Below are 17,875 nucleotides of genomic sequence, written 5' to 3' on the forward strand. Positions count from 1 at the left end.
TCTTCATAACCTTCACTGGCTCCCCATCACCTAAACTAAATCACCTACAGAATCCATTTTAAGATTGCTCTCATCTCCCACCAATGCATCCATGGCAATGCCCCCCGCTCACCTCAAAGGCCTCCTCACTCCCCACACATCCTCCTGTTCCCTCCGTTCATACAACACTAATCTGCTCTGTCACCCTAGCAACAAACCTCTCACCGTGGGAGACAGGGCTTTCTGTTCAGTTGCTCCTCACATATGGAACTCCCTCCCTGACCACCAGAGGGCTCCACAAACTGTTGTTTCTTTTTTTTAAGCCTTAAGATGTAAGTTTAGACAGCCCTTTCAGATCTCTCCATAATTTTGATCCCTTTGCATCTTAGTCTTTTTTGTTCCAGTTTTATTAACCATTTTAGGTTTTATTCCGTTCAACTGACTGTTTTATCTTAACATTTTCTGTTTTAGTGTCTTGTTGATCCTTGGTTTTATTTATTTTTTCTCATGTAGCACTTTGATATTTTTATTAATGAAAGGTGCATTATAAATAAAATTTTTATTATTATTTATTAGATTCCTTAGCAGGGGTGGTGGCCAAGTGGTGGTTTCAGTACGGAAGGTTCTCTGTGTTGCAGACCGAATGGTCCCCCTAAAAATAAGTCGCCCTGATGACGCGGTTCACGGATTAACACCTCGTTTCTGCTTCAAACTGCCTCCAGTCATCATCTGTTTCAGTCACAGATATCTGAAGCTTTTCTACAACAATCATTTCTACATAAATTCAGCATTATTTTAACATAAAAGGCAGCGGAAGCGATCAGAGCACCGTGGTTAAATGAGCTGTTAGCTGATGCATTCACTGCACGTCGGTCATTTCAAAGCGTCACGGAATTTCTTAAAACAGCCTCATTTCACTTAAAAGTGACTTTAGCATGATTTAAGAGGTTTTACCGTTATCATCTGGTTAATAATCACATTAATTCATTTGATTGCTTTGGGTGAAGAGACTCCGTCTCAGACGTGCTGCTGTGGTCCAAAATGGTGCATGTGCGGATGCTAAAGGCGGACTGATTTTTAGGGGCGGACCGCTCAGTCTGCGACACCGATTTGAATCCCACCCCTGCCACATTTCTCCATGTAATGTGGAGTTGTGTCAGGAAGGGCATCCGGCATAAAACTTCTGCCAGTTCAACATGCAGATCCACCTTGGATTTGCTGTGGCGACCCCGAGTGCAAAAGACAAGGGATCAGCCGAAGGGACTTACTATTATTTATTAGATTCCTTCAGGACTACATTTAGGATATGTGAGCAGGTTCTGCTTTGCTGTCTCTCCCTCAGGATTAGTGATGACACTTAAAAGTTATTTTAAGCTTATTCTTGGAATTCTTCTGCATCTGTGTGTTCCTCATCCACTCCGTCCATCAGTGTGTCCAGACAGCAGGCGGTGGTTCTGCGTCAGGTGTTTGAACTGGCTGATGGCAGCAACAGTTTCCAGAACTTCAGCCTCAGCAGAAGCAACCAGTTTAGAGGACCACAGAACAGCAGGAACATCATCCAGCCGCCCGCCGCCATCCTGCACTTCTACAACGCCCCGCCCACCTTCAGCCAGCACCAGCTACACAAGGTGTCCACATGCACACGGGACTTTAGTTAGTGTAACTGAGATGGGTTGGGAAATGTCAATCATAAATATTTATTCCTCTCATTAAGTATAAAGAGCTGTTCAGCAGGTGGCACTGTGGGAGGGGAACTGGACTATGCAGACCTCAAGGTTCCAGTCTCATTTATTGTCATTCTAAACACGTAATACAAGAAATTAAATTTCAATACTCACAGCCGGATTAAGGCATACAAGTAAAAAACAAAAAAAAGTCAAAGATATGCAAATTATATGCAAAATATATCCAAAATAAAATGCACAAGAAGTTAAACATAACTAAAACAAGCTCAACAGAAGAGCCAGGGTGAGGAACTGCAGAAAGTGAATTGTGACCATATTGCACTCAGTCCTGTTTAGCAGCGTTGCATTAGGAATGTGGCCTGGGTTCGAGTCCAGGTGCATGCTTCAGGCTACTGGTCCATGTCCCTGGACAAGACTTTATCTGCATGGTCTCAGCCCACCCAGCTGTAAATGGGTTACAGCCTCGGGGGGACCCATAGACTCTCAGAATCTGTGGATAAGCACCGGAATCAGCAGGCCTCAGGACCTGTACGGGACTTCTTATGAAGCATCTAGAGGTTTATTCCAAAGCAAGTCGGTGGCAAAATGTTTCAAAACCAGCTGCTTTTCAGTAAAGTTCTCATTATCTCCTACCTGGATGGCAGAGAACCTTCATGTTATTATTTAGGAGTTTTGATTTAGAATCACCACCATCAAAGTCATTTGACTTTTGATGCTGCTTCCTGCAGCATTGATGACTACAGCTGAATTAAAGAGGAGAACCTGTCGGGTCTGTCTTTTGTAGATGTGCAGCCAACACAACATTCCTGCCTTCACCAAGTTCAAGCTCTTTGACACCAAACGTGAGTTTTGCTGACCAACACATCTGATTAAGCTGAACTGCAAAAGCATGTTTAAGGTTTTCTGTTGCTGGTCTTCATCCTGACAGCGGACTCAAAGACTCTGTCTGGTCTGCTGGAGTTTGTTAGTAAGACTGATGCTGTGGATGCTTTGACCGTCCTAAACCACCACCAGATCCGGACCACCAGTAAGTACAGATCAGAGACACACCCACCAGGTACAATTCAGTTACTACCTTCAGTTTTATTATATATATATATATATATATAATTCAAACTTGCAAAACCTCTACAACTCACATCATATAACCATGAAAACTGAGTTAAATATTCTATACTGAATTATTTTATACATACTTGTCAATTTCTGAGTGTTTCTGTCTGCGTAAAGGTAAAAGTGTGACCTTTGACCTGCAGACAGTGCCAACCTGTTCACCCTGAAACTCTGCTTCTCCACCTCTTCCCACCTCTGAACGGAGAAAAGTCACAACAAGCCAGAAACGGAGCATTTTGTTCTTCCAAGTGGAGCTAGCAGCAACGGAGACGTGATGAGACATTCTTTCACATTAAAACAAAGTCAAAATCAAAGTCAAAGTCATCTTTATTGTCAATTCTTCACATGTACCAGACATGCAAAGCAATCGAAATTAGGTTTCCCACCATCCCACGGTGAAATATTCCTGACAGTAAGGTAGTCAATAAGTCAAACATATCGAGCATTCAAGTAAAGAAGAAATAAGTAAGAAGGTGATGAAGACACAAAATGAAGACACAAAAAAGATTTTTGCAATGAAGAATTAAGAGCTCACTGTTCACTGTGACACGTGGTAGCAAAAATTGAAATAGTGCAGAGACAGTATTCAGCTCAGCTTTATCTTCTCTGCAGGACATGTTTCTCTTCACGGATGATGTTAGCAACTCAGGAGAAAAAAAAATGATCGCTGGGTCACTCTGACTGAAACAGGAACCACTTTAATCACACTGAACTGTTTCATAAAATTAAACATTAATTTGCAATATATTCAGTGGCATTATCTTCTTAAAAGTCAGATGTATGTCTGTATGAATGTATGTATGAAAAAAGTCTGCCTATGACTGGCCTGTTGCTTAGCAACAGTAACTGCTGCAACCTCTACACACACAAGCACCCCCCCCCCCAAAAATATCCTCAACTTCCCATACACAACCTCATTCATTCAGACCTATTAATCAATAAATTGATTTAAAGTCACAAATTCATCAAACCTGCATGTCTTTGGAAGTGGAATGAAGCCGCAGCACCCGGAGAGAACACACATGAACATAGGGAGAACATGTAAACGCCACATAGAAAGGACCAGACAGGAAGAGAAGCTGGAACCTTCAGCAGTGTGACGTCAAGCATAAGCTCACTTTATCATGAGCCAAGAGAAAGCCCAGCTGACAGCTGGAAAAGGCCCAGAGTCAGGATTATTTCAAGGGCACGTAAAACCAACAGGCCAATTATGAACCTGGGCAGTGTCTGGGGTGGGATCTTTCTAATGGACCTGTGTTTGAGGTTAGTTATAGGTATTATAACATCGAAAAGAACAGGACGAAAAAGTGAGTTTTTGCTCTTTGTTGATAGGAGAAAGCAGGATGGTATTTATTCAGAAGCAGTTTCCTAATGTAAAGATGAACTCCTAGTGAAAGGATGAAACAGGTCAGATTAAAAATTTTAGTCTGTGCTGCCAACAGGTCTGCTTCAAATTATGCAAACTTAATTTTGTTAATTAAAAAAAGTGGGTGTGGAGGGACTGTCTTGATGCATCATCAACATTGCGTGGAGGTCTGGGACAGTGTCAAATGAGTGGCAAACTGGGGTGATGGTGCCCATACTTAAAAAAGTATTCAGTTTTCAGTGATAATCACACTATAATCTATCGGTCCTCAGCTTCCAATCCATCGGCTCATTGCGTGCCTGTTTTCACATCACTGTGGGGTTACATTGTTTCCTCACTCATCACTCACTCATCTTCAACCACTTACTCCAATTAAGGGTTGCAGGAGGCTGGAGCCTATGCCAGCAGTCACAGAGCGTGAGGTGGTGTACAGCCTGGTCTGTGGCAGGGTCACATTTAGAAAAACAAACACATTCACATCCACACGCACTCCTATGGACAATTTAAAGTTTCCAATCCACCTAACCTGCGGGAGGAAGCCGGAGCACCTGGTGGGGCCCACACAGACACAGGAAGAATATGCAAACTCCACACAGAAAGGCCACAGGTGGGAATCGAACCAATGACCCTCTTGCTGTGAGGCAACAGTGCTAACCACTAAGCCACGGTGCTGCCTGACAGGAAACAATGGCCCCCTGTCTTTGGTTAATGCCAGTTTGGTCTGTCTGTTATCAGCCCTCTTACTGCACTGTAATAAATATTTTCACCTGCAAAAAAATGCATGTATGTGTGTCCATCTGGTTTCTAATTTCTGCTAATCCCAACGTGGAAATATAGGCTTTTGAGGAAAAAAAAAACTTTTTTTTGATTGCTGAAGGAAGACATTGGACAGGAGTCTCCATGGACAGGGACATTCGCAGATGACATTGTGATCTGTAGTGAGAATACAGAGCAGGTTAAAAAGAGCCTGGAGATGTGAAAATACACTCTGGAGAGAAGGGGAATGAAAGTCAGCAGAAGCAAGACTGAGTCCAAGAAGAGAGGGCAGGCAGGGTGGAGTGGGTGGAGAAAGCAGGCAGGAGTGATTTGTGAGTGAAGAATATCTGCATGAGTGAACGGAAAAGTCTACAAGACAGTAGTGAGACCAGGTATATTGGACGGCTTAGAGACGGTGGCACTAACAAAAAGACAGGAGGCGGAGCTGAAGTTGGACAGGATTAGGAATGACATTTCAGAGGGACAGCTCAGGTGGGACGGTTTGGCGACAAAGTCAGAGAGGTGAGATTGAGATGGTTTGGACATGTGCAGAGGAGAGACTCAGGTATATAGGGAGAAGGATGCTGAGGATGGAGCCATCAGGCAGGAGGAGAAGAGGGAGGACAAGGAAGAGTTTTATGGATGTGCTGACAGAGGAGATGCAGGTGGCTGCAGAGGTGGTTCCTTAGAAGGGGGGGGGGGGGGGGTTGACTAGGGGAGTACAGGGGCATGCGCCCCTGGAAGATTTTGAAATTAAGGGTGCATTTTCCTGCAATAGGCAATTCAATTTCAGGCAAATTCAATTATTTTGGAAATTTGGAACAGGTAATTTGAATAATTTTATTAACAGGTTGAGATGGATGATACATAAAAATATTGTTTTATAGTCTGTATGGTGGTCAGGTTCCACACTAACAATCAGCACATTATTATTTGGATATATTAATGAGTCTTCACTCTAATGTGTACCTGTCTTGGCAAACGTGCAGGTTTTGCCCATGTGAGGTCAGATTTCAGGGTTCCTTTGTCCTGGTGGATCCATTTGCCTAGACTTCACTAAGGAGACAAGATGGTCGAGGGGAAACACCAATTCAGGCAGCCACAAAGTTCATAAGGTTAGGCAGGGAGCAAGTGCAGAGCTAGCCCCACTCCTGTGCCACCAAAGCCAGACTAAAATTCCAACACTGCCTCTAGGTGGACAACAAGAGGAATGACACTCCTCTTGTGGGTCAGGACTAGGGATAGATATTGATAAAATCTTATCAATATCGATACCATTATCGATTCCGCTTATCAATCAGATTCCTTATCGATTTCCTTATCAATACCTCCTGTGAATGTTCTAGGTACTAAAACTAGGCTTTACAGATTTTCTATGTCAACAACATTTTATTGAGTCTTAAAGTAAATAAATATGAAATTGATCACTGGATCCTTGATCTCTGGACATAAATAGAAATAAACAAAATCTGTAGTTTTTGTCAAAAGTATTTCCTTTCAAACATTAATGGCACAAATGTAACTCCATACATAGCCTCTGAGCTGAGCTCTTGCAGCTGCTTGCGCTACATGTCAGGAGGTAATTCATAAAGAACGCAGGACATCTCATGTTGGGAGGAAAAAACGTTTTGGTCGACTGTAGTTTACAGCGTCTGGAATGAGATGTCATTTGATTTAAAACGGCGATTCGCTTTGAAGTTATTAATTCCGGTCAGACTCTAACTTGACTCAGAAGAGAGCGGTGCAGTGTTTGGAGCTGTGTGAACAGAATGGAGGATGATTCTCGTTTCTTGCCCACAACAAGACAAGAGTCCCAGTTAGTGATTTTAATCAGCACAAAAGTAGCTCATGACTGACATATTAAATGGCTTTGAGAGGAGTTAAGAAGCGGACTGATTACAGAAGCGGTTGATTACAGACCCACTGCAGGGTCTGTAATCAACATAGGGAAATGATCATTTTCCCAACAAACAACGGCCGCTCTGAAGGACCGATAAGGGAATCGTTAAGCAAAAAGGCTATTGATGTCAGTGGATGGAATCATTTCTTAACGATTCTCAAAAAGAACCAGTTCTCGCTATCCATCCCTAGTCAGGACTGTGTGCACTCTGGTTTATGTTGGACAGGAATTGTTTTTTGAGTGGCACAAATGATTTGTGTGGCATCTTATTGTTTTGTAAATTAATGCTTCAGGTGTTTTTTGTACGACTATTTCCTGCACGTTAACGTAAACAGTTTGTTATGTGTCGGACGCAGCCCGGAGAACCGACCAGCGTTTGAAGGACCCAGTATGAAATAAGCAGAGCACGGTACAAAGGATAACTAAATTTAATGACATAACAGTGATGTGAAAAAATACAAACAAATAAGTGCGCGGTCTGGCGTGGTGGATTTGCGGTGCGCTCCCAGCAGCACAAAACGGTCCGGAGCCAGAACCAGTTCGGACCCAAGGACCCCGCCGACACCCCCAAGGTGGCCGCGACAAACCGAGTCTGTGAAAGAAGAAATCATTATGTGAGTCCACACTCCACACACAGAGAGACCGCTCAAAGGTGCACAAACAGCAAACACTTCCTGGCTTAATTACTAATCAGCTTCCTACCCTGCAGGCATGGAACACCCTGTTCACAAAACTCCACTGCAGTGGAAGCTGATTAAACGACTACATACAGCTCATATAATAAGGTGTGAGGGACACCACATTTACTGACTGTATAAATGTTAGTCACAAAATCTAACGTACCTCAGGAAGTGTGCTGACGAGCGTGAGACCTCACCCCCTCCTCTTTCACAGACCATGCATCAAACCTGGACGTTCTCTGCATCCACTGATGATGAGATGGCTCTCGAGACGACGATCTCACCCGTCTGGTCACAAGGTCGAGTCTCTGGCAAATACACACTGTGTACTCCAGACTTAATGCCACCATGTTCCAATCCGTGTAGATGCACCACAGCTGTGAGTCCTGACGAGCCGCACCTGATCAGCCTCAGGTGATCAGGGTGAGGTCCTGGTAACTCAGCCACACAGCCACTCAGTCCTAAATGCGCACCACCTGGAAGGAAAACCAAAAGACAGAAACAGAAGACAACAAAAGCCAGCCAGGCACGCCAGCCACAACAGCACCCCACCCTCACGGGAAGCCTCCCGGCGACCACACAAACCTGGCCCAGGAGAAACACCCCCCTCCAGGGACCATGGCTGGAAACCGTATCTGCATTCATCTTCCAACAGAATCTTCATCCAACAGAACGGTTGACGTCTTCTCCTCTGGCTGCATCTTTGCCTTTGTTTCTGTCAGTCAATTAGCACAGGTGTGGCCAGGAGTTCTTAAACCTGTGTGGTCAGCCTTTGTCCAACCATGTTTACAGTCTGATTAGTCATAAAACAAAAAAGACAAACACAAACAACCAAACCAACCCCCCCCTCCCCAGAGGACCGTCCCATCAAACCCCGGGAAGAGGAGAAAAGAAAAACAACCCAAACTTAAGCTTGCAAATAAAAACACTAACACCACCCCCCCCCCCCCCCTCCCCAGAGGACCGTTCCATCAAACCCCGGGGAGGGGGGAAAAGAAAAACAACCCAAACTTAAGCTTGCAAATAAAAATGCTAACCCCCCCCCCCGACGACATGTAGGGACCCAACACCCCCAGAGGACATCCCGCCAGCTCCAGGAGTAATAACCACAGCCGAGGTCCCTCTGGAATCCAAGGTCACCCACGGAGACTCCCAGCGCCTCCCAGAGGACCGTTCCATCAACCCCAGGAGACGCCTCCCCTCATGACCAACGGACCCAGCCCCGGCCGTCTATGGCTAGATGGACCCACAGCCCTTTCCCCCCCAGAGGACACCACAGTCACACCCTGAGGGCGGAAACTGGGGGGAAAAACAAAAGGAAAGAAAAAAACAACCCCAACCCCACCCCCTCGGCGCAGTGGAAACTGGAAGCACGTCCAGCGTCACCAACCATGACTATACCCCAGAAGTCAACCAGGAGGAGTGGAACAGCGGTTATGGCAGACGGCACAAAACGGCACCACCCCTCCGACTTCCAAACCAGCCACCAGCTGTGGGTATATTCCACTGCCCCAAACCTCAGCCACGCCGATGGCAGACAGCTCAAAGGCGCGCTGAAGCCGGAGGTGGAACAGGGAATAAAAAAAAAAAACACAACCCCCCCCCCCTCCCGGGTGCAGAGGTTACCTGGGAAACGCCCAGCATAACCAAACTGCACCACTCCAGCAACGCCGACAACCTACGGCTCACACGGCTGGAGCCAGAGGGGAAGAGAGGGAATAAAAAGAAAATACCCCAACCCCCCCCCCCCTCCCGGGTGCAGAGGTCACCTGGGAAACGCCCAGCATAACCACACTGCACCACTCCAGCAACGCCGACACGTACAGCTCACCCGGCTGGAGTCAGAGGAGAAGAGAGGGCATAACAAAAAACAAAAAAAAAACAAAAAAGAAAAAACAACCCAATTACCCCCCCATCACCCCCCAGGGGACCGTCCCATCAAACCCTGAGGAGGTGAAACTAAAAGAAATAAAAAGAAAGACTAACAGACTAACATAAAGTGGCTTGGGTCCCTTTTTTGCTCCAAACAGACTGCAGGGTCACGACCCCAGAACACTAAATAGTGTAAACAAAATCCCACACAAAAAACCAACTCAAAAAGCACCCACAGAAAATGAACCAACACAAAACTAATCAGTGACGTATACCGTTAAGCTCAAACAAATGGAACACACCTGTTCCAACTTAAGAGCTTAACGGTAATGTGACTCAGTTACCAACAGAGGGAGCCAAGTGCTAAAAATGAAAAACCCCCTTTGGTAACAGAGAACCCAACTCATGCTGCTTTTCTGTGCGCAGCAACGTGTAAACACACAACCAAAAATGTGCTTCAACTAAATAACACCGGAGCTGACACAACAGACGCAGTAGTTATCTTCACCCGGGGAAACGGGGCTACAACTGTAACACAGGAAGCTCAGCGACCCGTGCCACAGAGCTCCGCCGTGCGCGTTCACCCATTACACACACACTCTTGCAGCTCCCGTTTAAACCTCTTATCCGGTCGGAGCGTGACGCGAAGCCGTCGCCAGTCACACTCCACCACGACCCACGGATAAGGCACAACACAGGAACACAGCTGCAAGAGAGCTCAAATCAGGATTCAGTAATGGGTTCTCAAACACGCACCATCCAGGCGGAGAGCACCCGCAACTGATCCGGATAACTTCTGAACGTCTGCTGCCGCCTTCCCGGCGCGTTACCGTCTCTGCTACCGCTGGGTCCGTGATGTATGGCCAGAGACTACTGTTATGTGTCGGACGCAGCCCGGAGAACCGACCAGCGTTTGAAGGACCCAGTATAAAATAAGCAGAGCACAGTACAAAGGATAACTAAATTTAATGACATAACAGTGAAGTGGAAAATACAACAAATGAGTGCGCAGACTGGCGAGGTGGTAACGGTGCGCTCCCAGCAGCACTAACGGTCCGGAGCCAGAAACTGTTCGGACCCAAGGACCCCACCGACACCCCCCAGGTGGCCGTGACAAACCGAGTCTGTGAAAGAAGAAATCATAATGTGAGTCCACACTCCACACACAGAGAGACCGCTCAAAGGTGTACAAACAGCAAACACTTCCTGGCTTAATTACTAATCAGCTTCCCACCCTGCAGGCATGGAACACCCTGTTCACAAACTCACTGCAGTGGAAGCTGATTAAAACGACTAACATAACAGCTCAATATAATAAGGTGTGAGGGACACCACATTTACTGACTGTACAAATGTTAGTCACAAAACCTGACGTACCTCAGGAAGTGTGCTGACGAGCGTGAGACCTCACCCCCTCCTCTTTCACAGACCATGCATCAAACCTGGACGTTCTCTGCATCCACTGATGATGAGATGGCTCTCGAGACGACGATCTCACCCGTCTGGTCACAAGGTCGAGTCTCTGGCAAATACACACTGTGTACTCCAAACTTAAATGCCACCATGTTCCAATCCGTGTAGATGCACCACAGCTGTGAGTCCTGACGAGCCGCACCTGATCAGCCTCAGGTGATCAGGGTGAGGTCCTGTTAACTCAGCCACACAGCCACTCAGTCCTAAATGCGCACCACCTGGAAGGAAAACCAAAGACAGAAACAGAAGACAAACAAAAGCCAGCCAGGCACGCCAGCCACAACACAGTTGTATATAACTTTGTTGTTAGTTTTTTACTTTTTCTTTTGGATTTTATGTTTTAGTGTGAATTTATGTTGTGTTCATACAGTATCTCAGAATGAAAGAAAAACTGTAAGGTTACACAGGTGAGGTTGTACTGAAAGCAATGACTCCAACAAGACAAAGCTAACAGTTTTCTAAGGAAATTTATGAAGGTAAAACCAAAAGGAGTAAAAAATGGCCAATTATACCCTGGACCCCAGAAGGTTAAGCTTTTGGCTGGCAAGTTGTAACATAGCCATTTAATAGGGGATTTCACATTTCCGGGTTTCTAATGCAGAAGTAAAAGTTAACTGCATCCAAACCTCCAGTCAGGTGGCAACAATGGCAGAAGCGGCTTCACAGTGTCACTGCTCCGTGCCGCTCTGCAATTCCAACTAACAAACACAACTGCGACTCAACAGTCTCCAAAAGAAATGGGTGAGAGCTTAGAGTGTGACGATCACTCTGCTCTGACTGTGGACAAACTGCTGTGAGGACGAAGTGGAGAACACGGCAGCTTCAGCTGTGACGACACAACACCGCAACCTTTCAGCTCCTCAGCCAGGTAGGTTATTTAAATACATATACATTTATTATATCCTTTATTTAACCAGGTAAAAGCCTCTTTGAGATTAAAAATCAGTTTTTCAAGAGTGACCTGCTCAAGAAAGCAGAAGAACAACATGAACACAGACACATAAACTACACAACAAATATACTATATATATATACACACACACACACAAATACACACATTTCAATAAATAAAATAAAAATCACAACATCCAGCCAACATGGAATACAGGTACAGTTACTAAAATGCCAGCATAAGAACATTTAAACGCCTGTGTATTCTGTAGTTTGTGAGTGTGTGGATTTAATATAATTAACACCAGATTAAGTTCAGATCTAGAATCTGATCGGCAAATATCAATTTAATTGACGTCTTAGCATTTGAACAACTTTGTTAGTTTGACCAGTGTGAAAATGATCAATTCTGCTGGGACCTGTGGCCCACTCTTGGGCCGACTGTGCTGGAAATGATTAATCTTTCTTTAACTTCTGGATCTGTTCCTAAATGTTTCAAATCTGCAGTGATTAAACCATTACTTAAGAAACCTAATCTTGACCCTAGTGTATTGAAAAACTATCGGCCGATCTCAAATCTATCATTTTTCTCTAAAATTCTGGAAAAAGTTCTGTCACGGCAGCTCGTGGACTATCTTACTGAGAATAATCTCTTTGAGCCACTGCAGTCTGCTTTTAGAAAATATCATTCCACAGAGACGGCTCTCACTAAAGCGGTGAATGATCTTCTGCTTACAATGGAGTCAGACACCACTACGGTTCTGTTGCTGTTAGATCTCAGTGCTGCATTTGATACAGTGGATCATTATATTCTACTTGATAGGCTGGAAAATCATTTTGGGATTACTGGGAGTGCCCTTGCATGGTTGACGTCATACTTGACCAGTCATTCTCACTGTGTTCTGTACAGTAACACTACCTCTAACCTGAGTGACATGAAATTTGGGGTTCCACAGGGGTCCGTCTTAGGCCTCCTGCTTTCTCCCTTTATATAGCACCCCTTGGGCACATATTGGGGCATTTTGGATTACCTTCACTGCTATGCAGATGATACTCAGTTAACATGCCGATAACTGCTGGTAATCTCATCCACATAAAATCCTTAGAAGATTGCCTTGCAGCCGTGAGAAGCTGGATGTAGAGAAACTTCCTACTTTTAACTCTGATAAGACTGAAATGATGGTTCTTTGTTCAGTGAGACATCAGCATCAATTGACCAGTTAATGCTTAGCTTAGGCTCGTGTGTCATACATCACACTGACAAAGTGAGGACCCTTGGAGTAATTTTTGATCTTACATTGTCCTTTGGCCTCCACATTAGAAACATTACGAGGACTGCTTTCTTCCATCTGCAAATATAGTGAAGATTCGTCCCATCCTGTCTATGGCTGATGCTGAGACCCTGATCCATGCGTTTATCTCTTCTAGATTGAACTACTGCAATATTTTATTTTCTGGTTTACTGCAGTCCCAGCATTTGGGGTCTCCAACTGGTTCAAAACGCTGCAGCCAGACTTTTGACACAAAGCAGAAAGTTCGACACATTACCCCCATTTTGGCGTCTCTTCAACTGGCTTCCTGTCCCAGTGAGATCAGATTTATGGTTCTGCTACTAACCTATAAAATATTCATGGACTGGCACCTCCCTACCTAGCTGACCTAATTAACCTTACGTACCGGCCTGGGCTTTACGCTCTCAGCGTGCAGGACTACTTTGTGTCCCTAAGGTGAATAAGAAGTCTGTGGTTCACAGAGCTTTCTCTTATCGTGCCCCTGTTCTGTGGAATGATCTCCTGCATCAATAAAGTCAGATTCTGTGGAGACTTTCAAGTCCAGACTTAAGACACACTTATTTTCCCTTTCATATGGCTAGCATACTGGTATAGTTTTGTTTTACGCTTTTTACTCTTTTAATTCATTTTATTAGTAAATGGAGCGGGCCGCGGCCTCAACTTCAAATAAATTCTTGTCTTTTAGTGAAGCTTAGGGCTAGTGGCCGGCAATCACCTTAGCATTTCTTCTGTTTTCCTTGTTCTTTAATGCTGACAAATTCTACAGTATTTTTTTTTTGTCTTTCTGATGCCTGATTTTGTTTTTCCTTCTCTCTGCTTGAGGTGCAGCTCCATCCAGAGGTGGTGTGGTATTTGTGTTGGAGACCCTCCTGTCCTGTGCACCAACAGCATTCCTGTGTATTTGTTTTGTGAATTGTTCTGTAATTTGTGTCTGTATCATGGCCCAAGCAGAGGGTCACCCCTTGAGTCTGGTCTGCTTGACGTTCTTCCTCAGAGGAAGTTTTTTCTTACCACTGTTGCTCTGGGGGTTAGTAAGGTTAGACCTTAGCTGTGTGAAGCATCTTGAGGCAACTCTGTTGTGATTTGGCTCTATATAAATGAAAATAAATTGAAATTGAAATTAAAAGTCATATTAGTGAATAGTAGTAAGAAGTAAAAAGTAATTATGTAATAATAGTCAAACAAAGTAATAATAATAAATAGTAAAATCTGCTCTATTAAAAGTATTATTAACAGTAATAGTCTAACAATAGCAAGTAAAGGTAAATATTGAACTGTAAAAAGCTTTCTCATTGTCATTATCTTCTCTTGTCTCATACAGGTGCTCTGGGTGCTGCAGACAGCAGCTGGAGGTTGAAGTAAAGGAGCCGGTTATAAAGATTAAACCACCCTTCAAGATGACAGGTGGGAAGAACACAAAATCAACAATTCAAATGACATTGTGACTGTTAGCATTAAGGTTTTTAAAATGTGCAGACAATTGTTACTGAAATAATATAAATTAATTCATTTTACTCTTAACCCCAGCTCAGCAAAGAAGATGCTCTGAAAACCTGACCAATCGCCCGACTCAAATCCTTGTGGAAGGAACCTTCAGAGACTGAAGGAGTGTTGCAACTGGCAACACGCTCTTCCTCTGACCATGTCTGGGAACGCGCTCTTCCTCTGACCTTGCCTGGGAACGCGCTCTTGCTCTGACTATGTCTGGGAACATGCTCTTCCTCTGACCTTGCCTGGGAACACGCTCTTCCTCTGACTATGTCTGGGAACACGCTCTTCCTCTGACCTTGTCCTGGGAATGTGCTTTTCTTCTGACCTTGCCTGGGAACGCGCTCTTGCTCTGACTATGTCTGGGAACATGCTCTTCCTCTGACCTTGCCTGGGAACACGCTCTTTCCTTTGACTATGTCTGGGAATGTGCTTTCGTCTGACCTTGCCTGGGAACGTGCTCTTCCTCTGACTATGTCTGGGAACACGCTCTTCCTCTGACCTTGCCTAGGAACACGCTCTTCCTCTGACCTTGCCTGGGAACACGCTGTTCCTCTGACTATGTCTGGGAACACGCTGTTCCTCTGATCTTGCCTGGGAATGTGCTTTTCTTCTGACCTTGCCTGGGAACGCGCTCTTCCTCTGACTATGTCTGGGAACACGCTCTTCCTCTGACCTTGCCTGGGAACATGCTCTTCCTTTGACCATGTCTGGAATGTGCTTTTCTTCTGACCTTGCCTGGGAACGCGCTCTTGCTCTGACTATGTCTGGGAACATACTCTTCCTCTGACCTTGCCTGGGAACACGCTCTTCCTCTGACTATGTCTGGGAACACGCTCTTCCTCTGACCTTGTCTGGGAATGTGCTTTTCTTCTGACCTTGCCTGGGAATGCGCTCTTGCTCTGACTATGTCTGGGAACATGCTCTTCCTCTGACCTTGCCTGGGAACACGCTCTTCCTTTGACCATGTCTGGGAATGCGCTTTTCTTCTGACCTTGCTGGGAACACGCTCTTCCTCTGACCTTGCCTGGGAACACGCTCTTCCTCTGACTATGTCTGGGAACACGCTGCTCCTCTGACCTTGCGTGGGAATGTGCTTTTCTTCTGACCTTGTCTGGGAACGCGCTCTTCCTCTGACTATGTCTGGGAACACGCTCTTCCTCTGACCTTGCCTGGGAACATGCTCTTCCTTTGACCATGTCTGGGAATGTGCTTTTCTTCTGACCTTGCCTGGAACGCGCTCTTCCTCTGACTATGTCTGGGAACACGCTCTTCCTCTGACCTTGCCTGGGAACACGCTCTTCCTCTGACCTTGCCTGGGAACACGATCTTCCTTTGACCATGTCTGGGAATGTGCTTTTCTTCTGACCTTGCCTGGGAACACGCTCTTCCTCTGACTATGTCTGGGAACATGCTCTTCCTCTGACCTTGCCTGGGAACACGCTCTTCCTCTGACTATGTCTGGGAACACGCTCTTCCTCTGACCTTGCCTGGGAATGTGCTTTTCTTCTGACCTTGCCTGGGAACGCGCTCTTGCTCTGACTATGTCTGGGAACACGCTCTTCCTCTGACCTTGCCTGGGAACATGCTCTTCCTTTGACCATGTCTGGGAATGTGCTTTTCTTCTGACCTTGCCTGGGAACGCGCTCTTCCTCTGACTATGTCTGGGAACATGCTCTTCCTCTGACCTTGCCTGGGAACACGCTCTTCCTCTGACCTTGCCTGGGAACACGATCTTCCTTTGACCATGTCTGGGAATGTGCTTTCTTCTGACCTTGCCTGGGAAAACGCTCTTCCTCTGACTATGTCTGGGAACATGCTCTTCCTCTGACCTTGCCTGGGAACACGCTCTTCCTCTGACTATGTCTGGGAACACGCTCTTCCTCTGACCTTGCCTGGGAATGTGCTTTTCTTCTGACCTTGCCTGGGAACGCGCTCTTGCTCTGACTATGTCCTGGGAACATGCTCTTCCTCTGACCTTGCCTGGGAACACGCTCTTCCTCTGACTATGTCTGGGAACACGCTCTTCCTCTGACCTTGTCTGGGAATGTGCTTTTCTTCTGACCTTGCCTGGGAACGCACTCTTGCTCTGACTATGTCTGGGAACATGCTCTTCCTCTGACCTTGCCTGGGAACAACGCTCTTCCTCTGACTATGTCTGGGTACACGCTCTTCCTCTGACCTTGTCTGGGAATGTGCTTTTCTTCTGACCTTGCCTGGGAATGCGCTCTTGCTCTGACTATGTCTGGGAACATGCTCTTCCTCTGACCTGCCTGGGAACATGCCCTTCCTTTGACCATGTCTGGGAATGTGCTTTTCTTCTGACCTTGCCTGGGAACACGCTCTTCCTCTGACATGTCTGGGAACACGCTCTTCCTCTGACCTTGTCTGGGAATGTGCTTTTCTTCTGACCTTGCCTGGGAACGCGCTCTTGCTCTGACTATGTCTGGGAACATGCTCTTCCTCTGACCTTGCCTGGGAACATGCTCTTCCTTTGACCATGTCTGGGAATGTGCTTTTCTTCTGACCTTGCCTGGGAAAGCGCTCTTCCTCTGACTATGTCTGGGAACACGCTCTTCCTCTGACCTTGCCTGGGAACACGCTCTCCGTCCGTTTCCAGCTTCAGCCCATATGTCCCTTCGTCATTTAGTTCTGTTCCTTTGGCATCAGCCTCGTTTTGTTAATTACCTTTTTCTTCATGTGGGGTTTTTTTCCATGTTCTGATTTTGCTTAGTCACTTTCTTCCTTGTTACTTTTACAGCTATGTTTTAGTTCCATTCTAGTTTATCCACAGTCTGTTTTTATGTTTCAGCATTTAGTGTTTGTTTGCTTATGTTACTGTTCTCTCTTCTGTTAAGTATTTGGGTATTTCTGGATTTGGTTTTCAGTTTTGTTTTCTTGTAGTTTTTCTGTCTGTTCTTAGTAGGTTTATGTATTAATTCCCATGATTCACTTATCACGTTCTTGTATGCTTTTCAGTTTTGTTCAAGTTAGGGTGGTTTTCTTTGTACTATCTCTTATTGTCATGTTTGTATCTAATCACCTTTCTCTTGCTCCTGCTTGTCAGTCTCTCATTGTTTCCACAGTCTTTTCCGGATCACTGCACTCTGTTCCGCACCTGCACTTTGTCCTCTCAGTCAGCCACGCCCCTTCATCTGTCATTCTCTTGCCCATTTGTCACCGCCCTTCTGCATCATTGGCCTCTTAGCTGTCACCTGACCACGCCCCCCTTTCCAGGCCTTTCCTCCTCCACGTGCACCTCATTTCCTGATTAACACCTGTCCCTATTTAACCTGCGTCTGTTCACTTCTTCCCCGCTCGTTCGTTGATTCACTCACTTACCCACCTCTTGTGTCGTTCTTGTTTTGCCTAGCCTTGTT

At 45.5% G+C, this 17,875-nt stretch overlaps 1 protein-coding gene across 3 annotated transcripts in view; it reads left to right on the plus strand.

The window, feature by feature from the left end:
* The window catches only part of LOC117525650 (heterogeneous nuclear ribonucleoprotein L-like), a 33,357-nt gene extending 30,283 nt beyond the window's left edge, over positions 1-3,074 (plus strand). For 2 of the 3 annotated variants that reach the window (XM_034187562.1, XM_034187560.1), the window contains exons 10-13: positions 1,409-1,607; positions 2,449-2,506; positions 2,593-2,721; positions 2,921-3,074. In XM_034187562.1, coding sequence (XP_034043453.1) covers positions 1,409-1,607; positions 2,449-2,506; positions 2,593-2,721; positions 2,921-2,976 — 442 coding nt within the window. In that variant the 3' untranslated portion in view covers positions 2,977-3,074. The remainder of the gene's footprint in view (positions 1-1,408; positions 1,608-2,448; positions 2,507-2,592; positions 2,722-2,920) is intronic. The other variant, XM_034187561.1, reaches the window with a different exon arrangement.
* The last annotated feature ends 14,801 nt before the right edge of the window (positions 3,075-17,875 follow it).

This window comes from Thalassophryne amazonica, chromosome 15 (genome assembly GCF_902500255.1).
Source record: "Thalassophryne amazonica chromosome 15, fThaAma1.1, whole genome shotgun sequence".
Lineage (NCBI taxonomy): Eukaryota > Metazoa > Chordata > Actinopteri > Batrachoidiformes > Batrachoididae > Thalassophryne > Thalassophryne amazonica.